The following is a 20,458-nucleotide window of genomic DNA, read 5'->3' as shown; positions in this document are numbered from 1 at the left end:
ACGGTGTACCCCAAAAGATCTACCGTGCGTAGAGAGTAACGACACTTAGCCGCATTCATGGTTGGGCGATATTTCCGCGCGACCTCGAGGAAGCGCTTCAGATTAGCGTCGTGATGCTCCTAGTCATACCCACAAACAGTAAGATTGTCCAGATAGACAAAGACATCGGTCAAGTTCTCCTTCGCAACGAGGTCATCCATAGCCCTCTGAAAACAAGCGACTCCGTTAGTTACCCCAAAAGGGAGTCGTGTGAACTGGTACAACCGCTGACCCGATTCAAAGGCTGTAAAGACGCGATCAGCCCTAGAGATGGGAACCTGATGATATGCACTACGCAGATCGAGAGTGCTATAAACGGAATACAGGGCCACCTGGCGTACCAGGGCGTCCATCCCCAGTAAGGGGTAGGCATCCAGCTGTGTAAAACGATTAATTGTCTGTGAGTAGTCGAATACCATATGCCGGCGGTGGGCCTCACTTCGCACCACTAAGACTTGGGCCCGCCACGGTGACCTACTGGGTTCTATGATACCGTCCTTTAAGAGCTGGGCCATTTCTTCCGCAATGAATTGCGCGTCTGCGCGAGAGTAGCGCCTCGATTTGACGGCTACAGGGGTACAATCAGTGGTCAGGTTGGGGAACAGCGAGAGAGGTTCCACGTCCATTTGAGCGAGGGCGCACACAGCAAGCGTGTCCGGCCCACCGAAGTCTATTTCCAAACGTCCATGCCGCTTCAGGAAATCAAGTCCTAACAGAACGTCGGCACATAACGCAGGTAATACCATGAGATACACGTCCGGGAACGTGCGTCCCTTTATCACAAGTTTCAATCGACACGCCCCTTTTGTGCTCAACCGAAGTCCTTGGGAGGCCATGAAGATCCGGCGTGCTGTCCCGAGAACCGGCCACCCATGTTGATGCACTGGTCGTTGATCGATAAAACTATCCGTGGACCCCGTGTCAATCAAAGCTTGCGCAAAAACGCCCGCGACCTTGAGCGGAATGATGGCCTGCGCAAGGCCGGCAGACCCGGCAGGTATTGTACCGGCCGGGCGAGAAGATCGCGCCTCGCGGGTGGATCCCACTCCGGCTGCAATCTTCCGGGCATCGTCGGCAGGTTGGGCCTCAGCAGGAGCATAGAAATCGTAATACCCACTGTCAGAGGACGTTCCCACGCCGGCTGCAGTTTGCCAGTCATTCGGGCAGCCCGTGGAGGATCCTCGTAACAAGCGCATAGTTGACTCATCAGCAATTTCATTTGCCGGAGTGGGTGTGTGTAGGTCGTAAGAGCCGCCGCCAGATGGCGCTCGTGTCACGTGAGAAGGATCACTGCCGTCTGCAAATTCATATGCCAGAGTGGGTGCATGTAATTCGTAAGAGCCGCCGTCAGATGGCGCTCGAGTCACGTGAGAAGGATCACAGCCATCTGCAGTTTCATATGCCAGAGTGGGTGCTTGTAATTCGTAAGAGCCGCCGTCAGATGGGGCTCGAGTCACGTGCTGCGTTTGCCGGTCATCAAGAGGAGTTTCCAAAGCAGGAGCATGTCGCCTGTTTGAAGTAGGCGTTCGAACGCCAGTCAAGGTCGGTCGCGCTGCAGCCGGTCGCGTTCGCGCCATTTGTTTCGGCGGCCCGGTGTATCTCACCAAGGTCGTGCGTGCAGCCAGAGGCCCGCGAGAAGGAGGTCGGCTCATCAAAGCCGAGTGAGGCGCCCCGTCCGGTGCTCGATCCGTTGGCTCAGCGATAAGCCCATTCAGGGTCGCGCGGGTGCGCGTGCCCCGATCAGCCTTCCTGCAGACCTTTGAAAAATGGCCCTTGGAGGAGCACAGGTGGCATATTGCTTCCCGAGCCGGGCATTCGGTTTGAGGGTGCTGCCGATTCCCACAAAAATAACATTTTGCGTACCGGTCAGGCCGTGGCCGGGCAACGGCAGCAGCAGTGAGGCTGGAAGCGGAGTCCGCTTCAGGGGCACCCAGAGACTCGGCCGTGGTGGTCGGGTCCTCCCCCATATCCTCGGCGGTAACCCTCTCCGGTCGCACGAGTTGAGAAGTCCCCGCCACGACTCGTGGGTGATCATAAGCGGTGGATTGTTCATGGGCATCTGTATAGACGCGTGCCAACCGTAGTGCCTCCGTAAATGTCAGCTCCGCGACCTCCAGGAGTCGGAGCCTCAAGACTCCAGAATTAATTCCGGAGACGAATGAATCTCGGAGCAGGTCGTCCTGCACTTGCTCGTGGGTCCGAACCTCCTGCACGCAGTCTGCCAAGAGATAACGCAGCTCCTGCGCGGCGTAGTGCTCGATCGATTCCGAGGGTTGTTGTCGCCGCTGGGAGAGTTGATGCCGGCCGTGCACGGCGCTCCGTGTCTTTACGTATAGTCGCTTCAGTTCGGCCAGAGCCGTAGCGTATGTCACAAATCGAGCAATGCTCCGGTAAACGGTGTGATGGACCTTCGACTGTAACACGGACAGCTTCACCGCAGCGGTGGGCTCTGTTTCGTGAGCAGCAAAGTAATTCTCCAGCGTTTTGAGCCAGTGGGTGAACTCCGATCCCGACCCCTCCGCTTGAGCGTCGGCTCCGAGAATCGGTACCATAATCATCTTGTGTTCAGCCATTTCGTCGATCTAAATGATATTAAATGTCGTGAAAATCAAGCTCAGACACGACTTGACCCTCGGGTAGGTTTAATATCATTTAGATCTGAAGTAACATGCTGTAAAAATACATTCATGCAACAGACATTAGAATCAGAGTATTGTATGAGCAATGTCCGATATCACAATAGGGAAAACAAATCAGCGCAGCGTATAGGGGCGTACATACCATTCAAACTACTGGACTATGTCTCAGTAAGTGCTGCTGGAGTGTTTGTGCGCCCCGGTTGTCCCGGGTCTTATAGACGCCCCTTTTTAAGCGAGCACTCCTGGGTTCACCTTCGGTATAATTTCACTACATCCATTTCCAAACGTCCATGTCACTTAAGAAAATCATGTCCGAACAAAATATCAGCACATAATGCAGGTAAGACCATGAGATGTACATCTGGAAATATGCGTCCCTTTATCACAAGCTTCAATCGACATTCCCCTTTTGTGCTGAGCCTAAGCCCTTGGGAGGCCATAAAGATCCGACGTCTTGTCCCAAGGATCGGCCATCCATGTTTTTGCACCAGTCGATGATCAACATAACTATCTGTGGACCCCGTATCGATTAAAGCCCGAGCAAAAATGCCTTCGATCATAAGTGGGATAATGGCCTGAGCAAGGCCGGGTGGACCGGCAGGTATCGAGCCATCCGAGCGAGATGATCGTGCCTCGCGTGTAGATCCAACGCCAGCTACAGTTCTCCGGTCGTTCGAGCGGCTTCCGGATGGCGCTCGTGTCAAGCGCATAGTTTCAAAACCGACTGCAGTTTGCCATGCCAAAGCAGGAGCTTGTAGTTCGTACGAGCAGCCAGCGGATGGCGCTCGTGTCACGCGAGAAGGGTCGAAGCCAACTGAAGTTTCCCGTGCTGAAGCAAGAGCTTGTAGTTCATACGAGCAGCCTTCGGATGGCGCTAGAGTCACGCGGTGAGTCTCAAACCCATCATGAGACGCTCGGATACCAGCCAAGGACGGTCGCTCCGCGTTCGGTCCTGTTTGCGCCATTTGTTTTGGCGGCCCGATGAATCTCACCAAGGTAGAGCGTGCAGCCGGGGGCCCATGAGGAGGTGCGCCGCTCATCAAGGTCGGGTGAGGCGCCCCGCTCTGTGTTCGGCACGTTGGCCTGGCGATAAGCCCATTCAAGGTCGCGCGAGTTTGTTTGCCCCGCGCAGCTTTTCGGCAAACTTTTGCAAAGTGTCCTTTTGTCAAACACAAATGACATATCGCTTCCTGAACCGGACACACCGACCTGGGATGTTGTCGATTTCCGCAGAAGTAACACGTAGCGTTTTGTCCAGGCTTTGGTCCTGCCGCTGCGGCTGCCACCAAGCCGGAATCTGGGTCCTCCTCGGGAGATGCCAGGGGTTCCGGCAGTGAGGTCGAGGCTGCTCCCGCGTCCTCGGCGGTAGCTCTCTCCGGTCGGGCTTGTTGAGAAGTCCCCGCAGTGACACGTGTGTGGTCATCGGCATTAGATTGTTCCCGAGCCTCAGTGTATACGTGCGCCAGCCATAAATCTTTTGTGAACGTCAAGTCCGCAGTTTCCAAAAGTCTTTGTCTAATGGTTGAAGAGCTGATCCCAGAGACAAAAGAATCGCATACAAGATCATCTTGTACTTGCTCATGAGTGCGTACCTCCGGAGTACTATCTGCAAGGAGACGTCGCAGCTCTTGTGCGGAATGGTCCAGCGTCTCAGTGGGCTATTGACTCTGCGTTGCGAGCAGATGCCGGGAATAAACCACACTTCGTTTCTTCATGTAAATTCGTTTCAGCTCCGTCACAGCTGCATTGAATGTCGTACACTGTTCGATTCCCCTGTAGATGCTATGGTGTACTTTAGTCTGAAGTACGTCTAGTTTCGTTTCATCAGTGACAGCGGCGTCCTAGGCTTTGAACTGATTGTCCAGTGTCTTGAGCCAATGCGTCAGCTCCGAGCCCGAATCCGCAGCTTGTGGGTCGGCGGCAAATTGCAGCACCTGAATCCTTCTGTGTCCCGCCATGTCGTGCGCCTCTCGTTCTCGAGTGGACGGCGAGATTGATTGATATTAAGTGTTGTAGAAATCAATCAAGTCCACAACTTTGTCCCATAGGTAGGTTTAATATCAATCAGATCTCTGGCATCATCCTGTAGAATACAATCATGCAATATACATATCAGGATTGTGGCATCATATAGGAAGGATCGATAATATTAGTCAACGCAAGCAAGCCTAGAATATCTGCATGTACGTACCATCCGAGTCTACATGTCATAGAGTAAATGTCGCAGGAGTGGCCCGGAGTCGCGGACGTCCGAGGTCTTATAGACGCCTCTCATTGGTTTAAGTGAGCATCACACCTGGGTTCAACTTTGATACATTTTCACTTCAGTCACTTCTTGTATTTGTAATTTTTCATCAACAGGAATCTGCAACACATCACTTCAGAGTTGTAATTTAAAATCTTGGTGGAAACATGCCTCCTGTATCAAAGGCATATTTGAAGTGTGTGAGATGATGGTGGGAAGGGAGGTGTCTCAGAAGTCTGAACATGCCTTTCCTTTTTCGGGAGAAATTTCATTATTGTACCCACATACATTTATAATTCCTACATACCATGCTCTACACGGAGCTTTAGTTTTGCTGAAGCAATTTCTAGGCCTGGGCTACAATCATGAATCGTCACTCTGATGTGGGTCACTCCATTGAGGGTAGAGGAATTTTGAATTTAGCCATGAGCATGTCAGTTGTATGTGAGTTTATCTGTTTGGTGTGTTCATAAAAACCCATGGCTTATGAAGCCCGGATTCTGGTTCAAACCATTCGGCTGTTCCATGAGCCTCGATCTCTTTTTTCTTTTTTCTTTTTAATCCCGTGCACTAATTTGGTTTTGCTGTTGTCTACTAGACTTTGTAATTTACCTAAAACTACACTTCTGTGTCCTTGTCCTCTACGTGTTTTATGTGTAAGCTCATTAGTGAAGCATATGAACTTATATTTGACCGGTGTAAACAAAAATACCCCCTGCTTCAAAACTACAAAAAATGAGAAAAGAAAGGGTCTCTCTTGGCAGCAAACGAAGCAAATGTCACAACACAGGAAGCAAAGTCAAACCTGCAAGTGAATTACACGTATAGTGTGTTTCATTTTGTGGCGATGCTGTTTGAAGCTCTTTCATGACCAATAAATGGTGTATACAAAAAAGGCTTCACCAACATCTGGCGAATGGTTACTGCATTTAAAAATCAAATCCTCACTTTCAGCAGTAGTCTGTAATCGCTAGTTTCATGTGTGGACTAATATTTTTGTAAACCTCATGACAGCAGATCTCATGACAAACATTTTTACGAAGAAGATTGACGAATGAATCATCCTGGCATACCCTCTCCAGATAATGCTTTTGGATGACATTGAATTATCCGAAGCAGAGAGACAGTTTTGAACATATTAATGCATTGTGGCTGAAGCGCTAATGTGATGCTCTATCAGCACTATCGTTGATGCATCACAATGAGGCAACCGAGGAACAGGTTTTACCTGCCTAAAATTGGTCCAAAATATATATGTTGTGACAAATTGATATCCCATGACTCCTAAGCACTACATCTACTGCAGGTGCATTGTTTAATTATGCAATTATACAGCTGATCCCAACAAATAATTTGCCAAATAATTTTAAGCATTCTTTGGCTCACATTTTTCAAGAGATATTTGAGATTTTTCGCATTCACAAACTACATTCAGAAACCCTCACTGAATTATTGTTTTCTGCACAATACAGCATGTTCTTCTTCGTCTGCACAATACAGTGACTCTGATCTTCACAACACACCACACACCAATGGTAGTTTTGGTTTAATTATTAGAAATACCGACATCATAAAGAAATGACTTTCAAGAATTAAATGAACTGCTGTTGAAGTTTCCAGAAAAGTTTATAACTACTTTTCACGTCATTTTTAAGTAAGTATTTTCCATTTATTGCATTGCAGTGGCTTGTACAATGGATTGCACTACAATGATGCCATTATTCATGAAAGTGACAGTACGAGATATCGGCCGGATAAGTTCCCTGGAAGAATTGTGGCTCAGGGAACCAACAAAGAAATGGGTGAGAACCTGTCCCTCTGGTAGTTATGTAATTATATATTTTCATACGGCTTATAATGCAATTTTCCTGGCCATTAGACACAGTCTGACATCAGCCTGCTCTACATGCCATCCTCACTGTCTGTGACAAACAAGGCTGGTGTTCTCATTTCCTCCACTTACTCAATCAATGTGTTGCAAACAATGGACCCTCTCCTCTTCCAATGGAAGCTGGAGTGTGTTTAGGCAGTGAATGGGATCCAGTCTTGTTCCTCATCTGCATGAACGACTTTCGGAAAAACCCTTTCTTTTTGGATATACTCCACGTTGCATCATACTCTAAACTGTCCCACTTGCAGGCAAACATGAACAGCATCACTCTCTGCTCATAGAATTAATCCGATTATTTTCGAACAGATGGATTTCTTTGAATCCTTGAAAATCTCACATTTTCACACATTGGATCTGGAAAGATGGTCAAATGAACTCACCTATCCATGTCCATGGTCAGTCATTGCAATGAGTTAAGTCTTTGAGCTTTTGTGTGTCACCATCAGTCACAATAACTTGTGGGGCTGACCATGTGCCAAAGTTGGCCTCCCATGTCAAAGAACGACTCAGCCTGCAAGGTCTTTGGAGCACTATGAGATTGCTCCATGGAAATCTCCACGCATGGCTTGCGGACTTCCTCTCTGGTCGAAGTCAACATGTGGCCTTGGATAGATTTCTCTCATCTCCCCTTCCTGTTCAGGCTTGAGTTCCCCAAGGCAGTGTTCTGGGCCCTGTGCTTTTTCTGGTCTTTATTAATGATCTCTCTGACTCTCTGGGAAATCCTCTCTGTCTCTTTGCTGATGACTCCACTCTCTGCCGCTCCATATCTCAACCCTCAGATCGGCTGGCAGCAGCCTCTTCACTCTGCAAACCTGGATAAAATCACAAACTGGTCAAACAAGTGGAACATGTCTTTCAATCCTGACAAATCTCACACTCTCACTCCAAAAAGACCATCTGGACAACCCTCCCATTTACTTTCTCAACAATCCTCTTGAAAAAGTTCTGTCACTCAAGCTTTTGGGTCTCACTATCTGCCATATTTCCTGGGAAAACTACATTTCCAAGCTGGCCTCCAAAGCCAGTCGCCGACTGGGCTTCCTCCATCGTGTGAAGTCTTTTCTGGGCACTTCTGAGCTCCTCACCACAAACAAAGCTTTCATCTGCAGCTCAATGGAATACTGCTCTCCCCTCTGGCTGGTGCTCCTGCCTCACACCTTGTTCTGTTTAACGCTATTTAAACCAAAGCTTCCCGAATCATTGGAATCTCCCGTGATGAAGTTGATTCTGAGGGCCTTTCTCTCTCTCACCGCAGGCAGGTTGGTGGTCTTTCTGTCTTCTACCAACTCCTCTCTGGCCTAGCTCCCCCTGCTCTATCTGTACTCTGTCCCCCAAATATTCCTGCAGGATGCACAAGATCTGCCAATAACCGTCTTTGGAGGCTTTGGAGGCCAGCCTCTTCTGGTGAAACCACCAAAATCAAAATTCTCTGCTCACCTTCACTCTTCCATTCCTCTTTTCTCCCACCTCTGGAACAAACTCTCACACTGTCTTAAAATCCCTCTCTTCCCTCCAGGTCTTTAAAGCAGCTGTTCACCACCATCTCTTATCCTCCCCCATCCAAAACCTTGATCTTTTCCATCCCCATAAAAAACCCCAAATCCACCTCTTTCAATCTCCAACTTCTTTCCTGAAATTCCCAGTAGTGTCAATTTTTTAAAACTATGTACCCCCCCCCCCCGCCTCTCCACCACCCCTCCCCTCCCCATGGTCATCTCTCTTCCACAGATCTACCAATGTCCCTGTTCTCTACTGTTATTGTGCTTGTATGTTTTCCTCTCTCACCCCCTCTTGTCTCCCGCTCCCTTTATTTTTTGTATGTTTTATTGTTCTGTGCTTGTTCTCGTGTGTCATGTGTTAGCTTTTACACTAGCCTTGACTCTGTATCCCCCCCCCCCCCCCCCCAAAAAAAAACTGCTCAATGGAGTACTGTTTTCCCCCTGTTGATAGTGCCTCAGAACTATGTCTGTCTCTCCTGGAAGCTGTGTTATCAATCTGGAATGTTTGAATCTGGAATCCTGGAATGTACTGTTATGGGTCTAAAGTTATCAGAATTATGAGCATCTCCTGTGATGATGAGGCCGAAGCACAAGACCCCCTGTCCTCACATGGCAGACAGATTGGTAGCTTCTTTGTTTTTTTTTCTCTCTGGTCTAGCTCCCTCTGCTCAAAAAGAGATTGTCCTCCGACCATTATCATCTTCCTAAAGATGCATGTTCTTCCACTGACCTTCTCCTGGTTAAACTCCCAAATTCCAGGCTTTCCAAACACATGCAGTCTCTTTTTTGGTTGCTTTCTCTGATTCGTAGATCTGCTTTCCAGAGGCCTTTAAATTGCACACTTCATTCCAGAGCTTCAAGCAGTGAACCGCCATTCAATGTCACCCCTGCCTATCGACGATCTTTACTCGTCTCTTCAGCCATTCACAACTCAACCCTCTAACCTCCAGGTTATTGTATTTCATCGCCCCCTTTCCCGGTCGTTCATCTATCCTTTGATGTGTCCAAATGTGGCCCCACTTTGAGTATCTCTTTTTGGGCGCTGTAAGCCCTGCCCTTCCATGAGCCGAGGTCTTCAATTGAACATAAATAGATTTTGTTGGGTTAATATTGGAGGTTTTTTTATTATCAAGAAATACACTTTTTGCTTTAAAAGTGAAGAATTTGTCCAATAATTTTTACCTCTTCCACCCCCTCCTCCATTCCCATGCCTCTTCCCCCCAAGCCCTCTCCCTCCCACAGATCTCCCGATGTCCCTACTCTCCATCTTGTTTCCCGCTCCCTTTATCATATGTTTTATGTGTCAGTTTGTCTTTTTGTGATCAATGTTAGCTCTTACACGAGCCTCGATCTTGTATACAAAAATTTTTTTTCCCCCATCCTGCTCAACATCACATGATCATTGTGTTTTCCAGGGGCAAAGGGCCGTTGGGCATTTAGACTCGAGAATAACGACTTACAGTTTACAAATCCACGGAAGGACTGCTGGAACTGGTACCAATCTGAGGGCTTTCCCTGGTTCTACTTGTTCAATCCTCCTTGCCCTTGCACCTTATGGCAGGGATTATTTGACCCCTGGTATACCTCAGGCTGGAATCTGAGATGGTATGGATTTAAGGAACCTCATATACCAGGTGAGAGTATGTGGAAAATAATTGACATCGATAAATGATTCCCTTTGTTTTTTCCATTCTGCTCAACATTACATTATTGATTGATACAGATTATAACAAGTTTAAGGTTTGATCAACATCATTGTTTAATGGTTGGAAAGTCGTTGACAAATCGAGCTTTGTCGGGTGGGGTTGTGACAATTACTATAAATAATCGCATTCTGCGTTTTTTTATATACACAGATGTCATTGCCAGTAAAACACTTTGAACATACAATTCTCCGAACAATTACAGTGAAATTGTTGGAAATGTTTATGGGTGAGACTTTGCCTTCCAGGAATTCCATGGACTTTGCAGAGCAGATGGCCCAGCTGGACAGGAAGTGGTGTGCGGTGTTATTACAACTCCTGGGGATCACTTTCAATGGGAAGGCATGAGAAAGTTCTTCCTACTCCTTGGAATCAACCTGTGTTTTGGCACTTTAGTTGGTGGGGAGGCTGGTTCAGAACATACTCATGGGCAGGAAGGGACTCATGGCTAAGTGAAAAACGACGACAGTACTATGGTATGTGTTCATTGTCCAATATTTATAAAATTTACCAATAACTCAGTACTTGCGATGTCAAACAGATGATATTATGCATCAGATGAGCAGATTTAGGAGTTCAGGAAAAAAATTTCTCTCAATTTTGATTTACACCTTGAGTGTACCAATTCATAGAAAACATTACAATATACTCATCGATACACAATTCCTTTGTTAACCAACTCAGAACTGGTAATAATCCGGCTCCTTCTTAAGCATAGACTTTGTAAACAAATAATCCAAAAAATGCAGGCAAAATGGATTCAAAGAAAGAGCATCCATTTTTAGCCTACTCTGCAATATTTCCATATTGTTCACAAAAGTTACCAATGTATACATTTTGTAATGATTGTTTTCCATCATAGAAAGTGAATTGGATCCGTTTGACAACTGCTGCATGAAATCAAATAGCAGGGAATTCTGCCGCTACTACGTAGAAAAGCGTCCAAGTGACTTCTGCTTCGGTTATAGGCCTCCTTTCATTGGTGAGTAGCCATTTATACATGTGTGTTATTGTTTCAGTCCACACAAGTTATTGTGATGTACAGAAGACTCACTCTTGACTGTGGAGGCCAAAGTTGGATTTTAGGAATTAAAGCTGCCAATGAGATGATGGGAAAATTAGCAAATTTATTGGATCATTTAAAGAAAAAGAGATTATGTTATACATAAAATAATTTACATTCTATGGACCCCTCTAGTTTAGTCAATTTTTTTTAACCACAGCAAATGTAACATCCAATGCCAGTTTCTGTCACCATACCAAAGGATGATGATCCATCTCATCAATTAACAGGGGTTCATAGACCACATAGCATAATGCCCTCCCAAGAATAACTGTTTCATCTTGAAGGTCTTTTCATCTTGAATTTATCACAATTTGTAAAATGTGAATGGGGCCGTCGCACTTGGCTATCAGTTGTGTGGGTTAGGCCTGAATGGATTATGGCTAAAAGATTCGGACGAAATGTGGCAAAGATGTAGCGTATGTGACAAGGGCAAAATGATTAGGTTTTGCTGAAGATCCGGATTCGGATCCGGCTCGTAGAATTTTTAAAAGTGATTCTTCACCATTCAGATATGGGGCCAAAAACGATACATAGCAGGATATCTTAAAAAGTTATGGATGGATTTGGACGAAACTTCTTGGACAGGTTGCGTGTGTGACGAGGAAGAATCGATTCAATGTTGGTGAAGATCCGGATCCGGATCCAGCTAGTATAATTTTTTTAAGTGATTCTTCACCATTGAGTGATATGGCTAACCTGGCGGAGGTATGCTCTCTGCTGAGTGCTGTTCTAGTTAGTAATGTTATTATTAGAAATACATAATAGTAAGAATCCCAAGAAATATGTCGTGCATAGCATACTTGCGGAATCCCGAAAATAAGATGTTGGCCTGTGATTACCTCAAAAATAATTGGTGGTTGAATTCTGTGACCTGGTTTGCAAATCTTCTTCAAATTCCAAGGTAATCGGATGAAAATTGAGGATTTTAGAAATTCGGCCTATGTTGACCGTTTGGCCGATGTTGACTTCAAAAATACTTGGTGGTTGAATTTAGTGACCAGATGTGCAAATGCTCTTCAAATTTCAAGTCAATCAGATGAAAATTGAGGATTTTAGAAATCTTGCCAATGTTGACCTTTTGGCCGATGTTGACCTTTTGGCCGATGTTGACCTTTTGGCCTATGTTGACCTTTTGGCGTATGTCGACCTCAAAAATACTTGGTGGTTGAATTCAGTGACCATATATCCAAAGCCTCTTAAATTTTCAAGTCATTCAGATGAAAATTGAGGATTTTAGAAATTTGACAAATTTGGTGACCTTTGGCCGATGTTGACCTATTGACCTTTTGACCCCAAAAATAATAGGCTTCTTGCTTATGATCAACTCTACTATTAGGTGAAGTTTTGTGAAGATCGGTTGAATCCTATAATTTTTTTTGGCGATTCTTCACCATTCATAGATAGGGCCAAAAACCTCATCCAAACACATGCAGTCTCTTCACTGTCTCTTCATGAGGTGCCGTTAGTAACACTAATGGCACCTCATGGTCAAATTTTGCAGTGATGTGACTTGTAGGCGACTGACATAAAGAGACAGACAAGTCAAATGAAAAAAGATAAAAAACCACATTTTTGAGCATTCACTCATTCTCTTTCAACACGAAAGATTAAAGGTATTGCCCCGACCACTGTCCAAGGTAATAATGCAAATGGTGCGTCATCGCTGACATCTGCGCTCCAGCCAATCGGAGCCAGGGACAGTGATGACTGGGTCAACCAATGGGCGTTCAGAACACCAATGACGTCATGGCTGAAGAGCCAATCGGAGTCGCGGTTACTTAGACATGCTTATAAATGCACTCGTTCTCATCTCTTCCGGTCTCTTTGCTGTGAATCGCCTTGAAGAGTGCAGCATGGAAAGCTTCAGTGTTGTCATTATGTCATGTTTGTTTTCCTGCATATTAAAGTTCTGTAGTACCAAACATCTGTTTAGGGGCTATTAGTGAAACATCACTTAAGGAAATCCTTAGCAAAGGGAAACCTGAAAGGAAATCTTTCCTCAAGCCATAATGCACGTGCAACCATGATCATGCTCGGTATGTGTACATGCAAATGAGTTTAAACTGACGTCAACCCAAACAACGAACCATGACCTTTCTCACAATGAATAATACCCTGTAACTTATGAAAGGTTGCTTCTAATTGGTGGGAAAAAGAAGCTGATTACGGGGTGGAGGAGAGCTCCCTTAACTTTAAAGAAGGGTTTAAGGAAAGCTTATGGCTGTTCCCACATGCAACCATCCTCAACTTAACTTTTCCCTGAAGGACATCCTTAAGGAAATCCTTAACACTCCCTTCAGGATGCTTTATGCAACCAGGCCTTCATCATCTGCATCAAACCTGTGGTGTCCAATTTATGAGTGCGTGGTTGGCATTTGGATCACAAGACTGAAAAGTCGTTTTGGCTAAAAACACATTTTGAGCAATTTTCCACAGTTAATGGAGGAGTTTGTTTGTGCTCGTATGCTTGTACAATGTGCAGGAGAATGACTTTAGAATACCTGAGAGTTTAACCTCATAAATTACAAGGACATGAGGAGTCACTGGACACATCAGCATACTCTATTAGATTTAAACCTTGGCTTATAGCATCGGGTGTTATGTTTTCAGACTGCAAGGCCAAACAGGCCATATTTGAACATGGATTCAAATGACTAAAGCACCTTTGGTGGGATCATCAGCAAAGTAGCTTTCACCCTTTGAATCCATGATCAAAATGTTGGCTTTGTTCCAAAGACACAAACTAATCCACTTATTAGCCATGCATGGATAGCTGTTTTTGTCATTCGTTTTACAGTGATGTATTTTATTTTATTTCTTATTAATCTAAACATAAAAACTTTGTCTAACTGCTTGTGCAATATCCTTGTTGTCTAGCTGCTCTCTTTGGAGATCCTCATCTCATTACTCTGGATGAAGTCAGCTATACATTCAACGGTCTTGGTGATTTTGTCATTCTACAAGGAAATAACACTAACGGCACCTACCTGATGATGCAGGGCCGTACCCAACGGGCTGGGCCTTCACAAAATCTCCAGGCTACAAATTTTGTTATTTTGGCAGCAAAAGAAGATGATGGTTTGACGGTAACTGATTGTCTGTGTGCATTCTATGTTACCTTGATAACAACCAGTGTATTTTGATCTTTTAAAGAATCAACCACTTTTCCAGCGGGGGACCCAGTGCTTGGACCCGGGCGGCGCCCTCGCAGAGGGCGGGATCGGGCAGTGGGCCGGGCCACTCCCCGGGCAATGCACCGGGGAGTGGATAAGTGGGGGGGGGGGGGGGGGGGCGGTGGAGGCTCATGCAGCCATTTCTCAATCCCTGCCTCCAAAGTCACTTCGGTCCGTCTCCGTAACACTCAGGTGTCTTGCCTTATAAATGGACCAGGGGGCTTCCTTCACTTGGGCCTTCCCCTTATTGCGGCCCCTCCTGTGTTACTTCATCTCTCAGCCACCTTAGTCCATGTCCTCATAGTCCGAGGAGACAGTGCCTTTCCTCCCTTCGACGTTATCCCCCCCTCCTCCCCTCGAGGGCTCAGCCTCCACTGATTGTGGATCAACATGCTGCACCGCAACACCCTCCTTTCCCTACTCCATTGGCTCTTCACGAGCACTGGGGCGTAAGGACAACCCCGGACCCCCTGCCACCACCATCTGCCCACGGTCTGCCTGGGCCATGGGGACTGCAGCGGCCACCACTTTTTCTCCCTCCTTCCTCCTCCTACCCTCCTACCCTCCTTCCCTGCAGGGGGAGAGGGAACAGGCATACCAGCCACTGCCCTTCCACTAGTCCCAGGGTCAACACCCCCAACCCCACCCGCAGACACACGCATCTTGTTCGCGTAGTTCTGCGGGCAGGAGCAGAAGGTGTGCCCCATGGCACTGCAAAGGTTACACCGAACCCCAGAGGTGCAGTGCTCCCTCAAATGTCCCAACTGGCCACACTGCGAGCAAAACGGTTCTTTACATGCAGATACAAAGTGGTCCAGTTGTCCGCACTTGCGGCATACTTTCCGGCTGACCCATGTAAAATACTTCCGCATGGTCCATCCCAATTACAATCCCATGAGGGATGTGATTGACCATGCCATCATCCTTGACCCGGAACTTAACACGATACTGCCGTGTTCCGGTCCATAAACCCAAACCATTTTGGATGTTCCGTGGTGGGCTTTTAACATCAACAAAACAAGACAACCAATACTGAACATCATAATCAGAAACACTCTCATTGTAGAGACGGACTGTCACGGCCCTCTCATGGTCAGTGAGAGCCTCGACCACCCAATCAGCCAGAGGTCCAGCTGACCGGGTGGCAGTCCACCTCACCCAGAACTCGGCAAGTCTTCCAGGAGACTGGAAAGACACATCACCTTTTGCCCTGTTCACGTGACTCGTGGTTGTCCCTCTAGGCCCTCTCCCCGTTGGTATTTTGTGAATATAAGATTGTTCTTTACGGTTCTGTTTAAAAATGTATAAACTTTCCCCTGCAGTGTTCTATTCAGTGGTTTATTACAACACACTGTTTTTCAATTTCCTCTTCAACTCATTCCACTTCAAAAAAAATTCAATCTTTTATAATTCTTCCTCACTACATGCTCTAAATTCACATTAATTCCACCCCTCCTCTATCGTTCTTAAACGGATCTCTAACTTGAAAATCACAACAGACCCAATTTGTTGTAAATGTTCGTCTTTCATTAATCATCCACTTTCTAAACTCCCCCCTCCTGTCCAAATCTCCCCCCTTGCCCCTCTCCTCTAAAACTCCCCCCTTGCCCCTCCCCTCCTAAACTCCCCCCTCACTCCCCATTCAAATCTCCCCCCCTACCATCCCTCTCCAATTCTTCCCCCTCCCCCCTCCTCCTCAAAGCTGCATCCTCCCCACTTCGTCTCCCTTCTATCTCTTACCTCCACCTCCCCCATCCTTCTACTTTCCTCTCCCCCCCCCTCAAACAACCCCTCACTGTGCCTCTTCCCATCACCATCAAACCTTTCGTCCTCCTCCTCCTTCCCTTTCTTGTAACTCTTCTGTAATCTCTGACACACTATCAACTGCTCTCTCTACCTCCCCCACTCATCCTTCATCTGACCCTACCCCTCCCCTCCCCTGTCCTGCACCCGATGCTCCCCCTCTCTCCTCATTAACGGTATAGACCTCAAACATCCGGGGCCTTCGCTCAAACCTGATTGATCTCTCCATTCAGGTTGCTTCTGACAATCCAGCCGTGATCTGCTTAACAGAAACTTTCCTCCTTCAAGATGTCTCTGATTCTTTAATATCTCTTCCTGGTTACTCCCTCCTCCGATATGATAGACCTGAGCCTCGTCCTCTTCCTCACTAGCCTTGCACTGTCCGCTCTCCACCCAACCCCCAGGAGTACCTCTGGCTACGGCTTCCTCTCTGCTCCCACCTTTTGTTCATATGTGTTCTGTACCGTCCCCCAAACAGTGATGACTCCATTTGCATTTCGCTGTCTGACAACATAGACCAACTTCTATCCACTCATCCCAACTCTCTCTTCCTCTTATGTGGCGACTTCAACTGTCATTTTGCCAGCTGGCTGGGTGTGGGTGCCTCTCTCACCAGCCATGCCACCTCAGCAAAAGACTTCTCCGACTCATTGGGACTGACACAATCTGTCAATTTCCCGACCCGGATCTCAGTCAATGGAGTATCTTCTCTTCTAAACTTTGTTATGACAAACTTCCCTGCAAATGTCTGCTGCTCTTCTTCTGCTCCAATCGGTTCTTCTGATCATGTGCTTGTTAAAGTGGACATCTCTCTGGCCATTCTCAGAGAGCATCCTCAGCGTCCTCGAGTCTGGCATTTCACTCAGGCCGACTGGCACGGTCTGCAAGCAGCCATCAATCATCTCAACTGGTCTCCCATATCCACTGCCTCTGACATCAATTCTTCCTGGGAATTCTTCCAAAGCAAACTGCTCTCTCTCATGCACAGATTTATCTCATCTCGTCTTCAGTTGTCTTACCCTTCCTCCCATCCATGGTACACTGAATCTTGTGGTGAGGCAGTTGCCCTGAAACAACTTGCCTTTGCAAATTGGAAGGCAAATCCAACTGAAGGCAATCTCAGTTCCTTCCACCAAGCTCGGAACAAGTGTGTGTCTACTCTCAGGAGTGCCAGGAAGCACTATCTCTCCACACTCAAGAATGAACTCTCAAACCTGTCTCCTTCCTCCAAATCCTGGTGGCGTCTGGTCAAATCCATTTCTGGTGTTTGTTCCCCCTCCATCCCCTCCCTTACCTCAAATGGCTACACAGCTGACACCGCACGTGACAAAACCGAATGCCTCAACTCTGTGTTTGCCTCAAAATATTGTGTCCCAAACCCATGTCTCTCTGTTCCCACCTTAACCAGTCGAACCCAACTGCTCCTGGACTCTGTGTCCTTCTCTCCTGACAAGGTGGAGAAGTTTTTGTCAAATGTCGACTCTGATTCTGCAACTGGACCAGACGGCATCAGCCCACGGGTCCTAAAATCCTGCTCTGCCGCTCTATCTCACCCTCTCTGTGTTATTTTCACCCTCTCTTTTGCTCAAGGTCATCTGCCAGCATCTTGAAAATCAGCAAACATTACCGCTTTACACAAAAAAGGTGCAAAAACAGATCCTTGCAACTACAGACCAATCAGCCTGCTCCCAATTATCAGAAAGGTCATGGAATCCATCATTGCTTCAGATATCAAATCCTTCCTCTTCTCCAATGGCTTGATCTCCGAACATCAATTTGGATTCAGACCAGGTCATTCTACTCTGGACATGCTGCTTCTGCTGTCTCAACAATGGATGGAGGTCCTCAATGCCAAATAGGAAATCAGAGCTGTCTCCCTTGACATATCACGTGCCTTCGATACGGTCTGGCACCCAGCTCTGCTCACCAAACTCTCCTCCTATGGTATCCATGGAAATCTCCACACATGGCTTGCGGACTTCCTCTCTGGTCGTAGTCAACGTGTGGCCCTGAATGGATTTCTCTCATCTCTGATCTCCCCTTCCTGTTCAGGCTGGAGTTCCCCAAGGCAGTGTTCTGAGCGCTGTACTTTTTCTGGTCTCATCAATGATCTCCCCGACTCTGAAAAATCCTCTCTATCTCTCTGCTGATGACTCCACTCTCTGCCGCTCCATTCCTCATCCCTCAGATCGGCAGTATGCAGCCTCCTCACTCTCTGCAGACCTGATCAAAATCACAGACTGGTCAAACAAGTGGAACATGCCTTTCAATCCTGTCAAATCTCACACTCTTACTATGTCTCTCCAAAAAGACCGACTGGAAAACCATTACATCTACTTTCTCAATCCTCTCCAAGAAGTTCTGTCGCTCTAGCTTTTGGTTGTCACCATCTGCCATGATCTTTCTTGGGAAAAAGACTTTCGTCGACTGGGCATCCTCCGTCGCACAAAGTCCTACCTTGGCACACCTGAGCTCCTCACCACATACAAGGCTTTCATCCTCAGCTCAATGGATTAGGCAATAAAAAAAAAATCCCCATGGGCTAACAGGATTAGGCAATAAAATCCTCAGCCTTGAACGCAGAGTCCAACAAAACTGTCCGACCGATATAACTGTCCGACCGAATGTCTCAATCATTATAATGATTTATAATCATTATTATAATTTATAATCATTATTATAACAATCATTATAATGATTGAGACAGTCATCATAGTTTGTGCAATTGATAAGACCTGCACATGCTGCTCAGTGCTGTGCATCCAGTGTGCATGATATTTTATTCATATACTGGACAAAGAATATCGTTTTCTGAACAATGCTGTACTTGTATGCACTTTGTGAATTAGGCTCACAAGATAATGACTTGACCTTTGAATCGCACTTTTTTTTTTCTTTTTTTTTGTTGTATACAAGATCGAGGCTCGTGAAAGAGCGAACATTAATCACACAGAAAGACAAACCGACACAAAAACATATAACATCGGGAGCGGTAGACAAGATGGGGAGAGAGGGGGAAGGACACAAACACAACATTTGAGAGCAGGGACCGAGAGACATGGAGACATCGAGAGATCTGAGAGAGGGCGAGGGCTTTGGGCGGGGGCATGGGAAGGGGGGGGGTGGGAGAGGTATAAAACATATGGACACGGCCAGGACTTCCAGGAAAGAAGTTGGAATTTCAAACAAGGTGGATCTGGGGTGAATTAGCGGGGGTAGAAAAGATCAAGGTTTTGGATGGGGGAAGATAAGAGATGGTTGTGAACAGCTGTTTTAAAGACCTGGAGGGAGGAGTGGGATTGAAGGGAGTGAGGGAGTTTGTTCCAGAGGCGGGAGAAAAGAGGAATGAAAGAGTGAAGGTGAGCAGAGAGCCGAGATTTCGGCAGTTTAACCATCAGAGGGTTGCTGGCAGATCTTGTGCGACCTGTAGGAATATTTGGGGGACAGAGCACACTTCTGGCTGCCAACTTATTATCCCGTGGGGTTTTCAAGTGTAAGTAGTTTGATGCCACATGCATTTCTTGTCCTTCATGGATAAGTCAAGCCTAGTGTACATACAACAACAACAACATGCATTTTAAAGGCCATTTTCCCGACAAGAGCGGGGGTTAGCCTTGCGGTCCCCATGACAATCTTCTCCATTTTGCCCTATTTTCTGCATCTCTCCTTGTTAACCCCCTTGCCCGCATTTCTTCTTCCACCATCTTTAGCCAAGTCTTTCTCGGTCTCCCCCGTCCTCTACCTCCTTCTACATTAATTTCCATCACTCTTCTCAACCAGTCACTTTCATCATTCCTCAACACATGACCAAACCATCTCAACCTGTTCCTCTTCACAGCATCAATCACAGGCTCTATTCCCATCATCTTTCGCAATTCATCATTTGTCTTCCTCTCTCTCAACGATACTCCGCACATCTGTCGAACCATTCGCATTTCCACCCTTTACAACCTTCGTTGCTGCTCTACGTTCATTACCCATGTCTCGCTCCCATAAATCATAACACTTCTCACACATGCAGCATACACCTTTCCCTTAAGCTTCAACGACACTCCCATCATCAGCACGCCACTCAGTTCCCGAAACTTCTTCCATGCACATCTCACTCGAGCAACCGTTGCCGAGTCTGATCCACCTTCTCCATTCAGCATGTCTCCGAGGTAGCAAAATGTTTTCACACCTTCCAGCTTCACGCCATCTCCAAGATCCAACTCAACATTTCCTCCATCTGCAGCTCCCTCTGTGCACACCTTGCATTTGAATGTAGCTGCCACACTGGTTAATGACCCTCTCAGACCACTACATTTTTGATGAACCCACGCAGCGCACATTGTACATTGAATGGAGTTCACTCCGACACCCTTCCTACACACAGCACAGGGCCACTTCCCAGTTCTTTC

General features: G+C 46.7%; 1 protein-coding gene across 1 annotated transcript in view; it reads left to right on the top strand.

Moving 5' to 3' along the window:
• The window catches only part of LOC137425815 (uncharacterized), a 1,363,480-nt gene that overhangs the window by 73,689 nt on the left and 1,269,333 nt on the right, over window positions 1-20,458 (top strand). The window contains exons 53-57 of the mRNA XM_078775194.1: window positions 6,607-6,725; window positions 9,729-9,947; window positions 10,265-10,492; window positions 10,879-10,998; window positions 13,960-14,168. Of these exons, the coding sequence (XP_078631320.1) occupies window positions 6,607-6,725; window positions 9,729-9,947; window positions 10,265-10,492; window positions 10,879-10,998; window positions 13,960-14,168 (895 nt within the window). The remainder of the gene's footprint in view (window positions 1-6,606; window positions 6,726-9,728; window positions 9,948-10,264; window positions 10,493-10,878; window positions 10,999-13,959; window positions 14,169-20,458) is intronic.

Source organism: Myxine glutinosa, chromosome 4 (genome assembly GCF_964187855.1).
Source record: "Myxine glutinosa chromosome 4, kmMyxGlut1.1, whole genome shotgun sequence".
NCBI classification, from domain to species: Eukaryota; Metazoa; Chordata; class Myxini; order Myxiniformes; family Myxinidae; genus Myxine; species Myxine glutinosa.
Note: the sequence above shows the minus strand (reverse complement) of the source record. Positions and strands in the feature narration are given on the sequence as shown.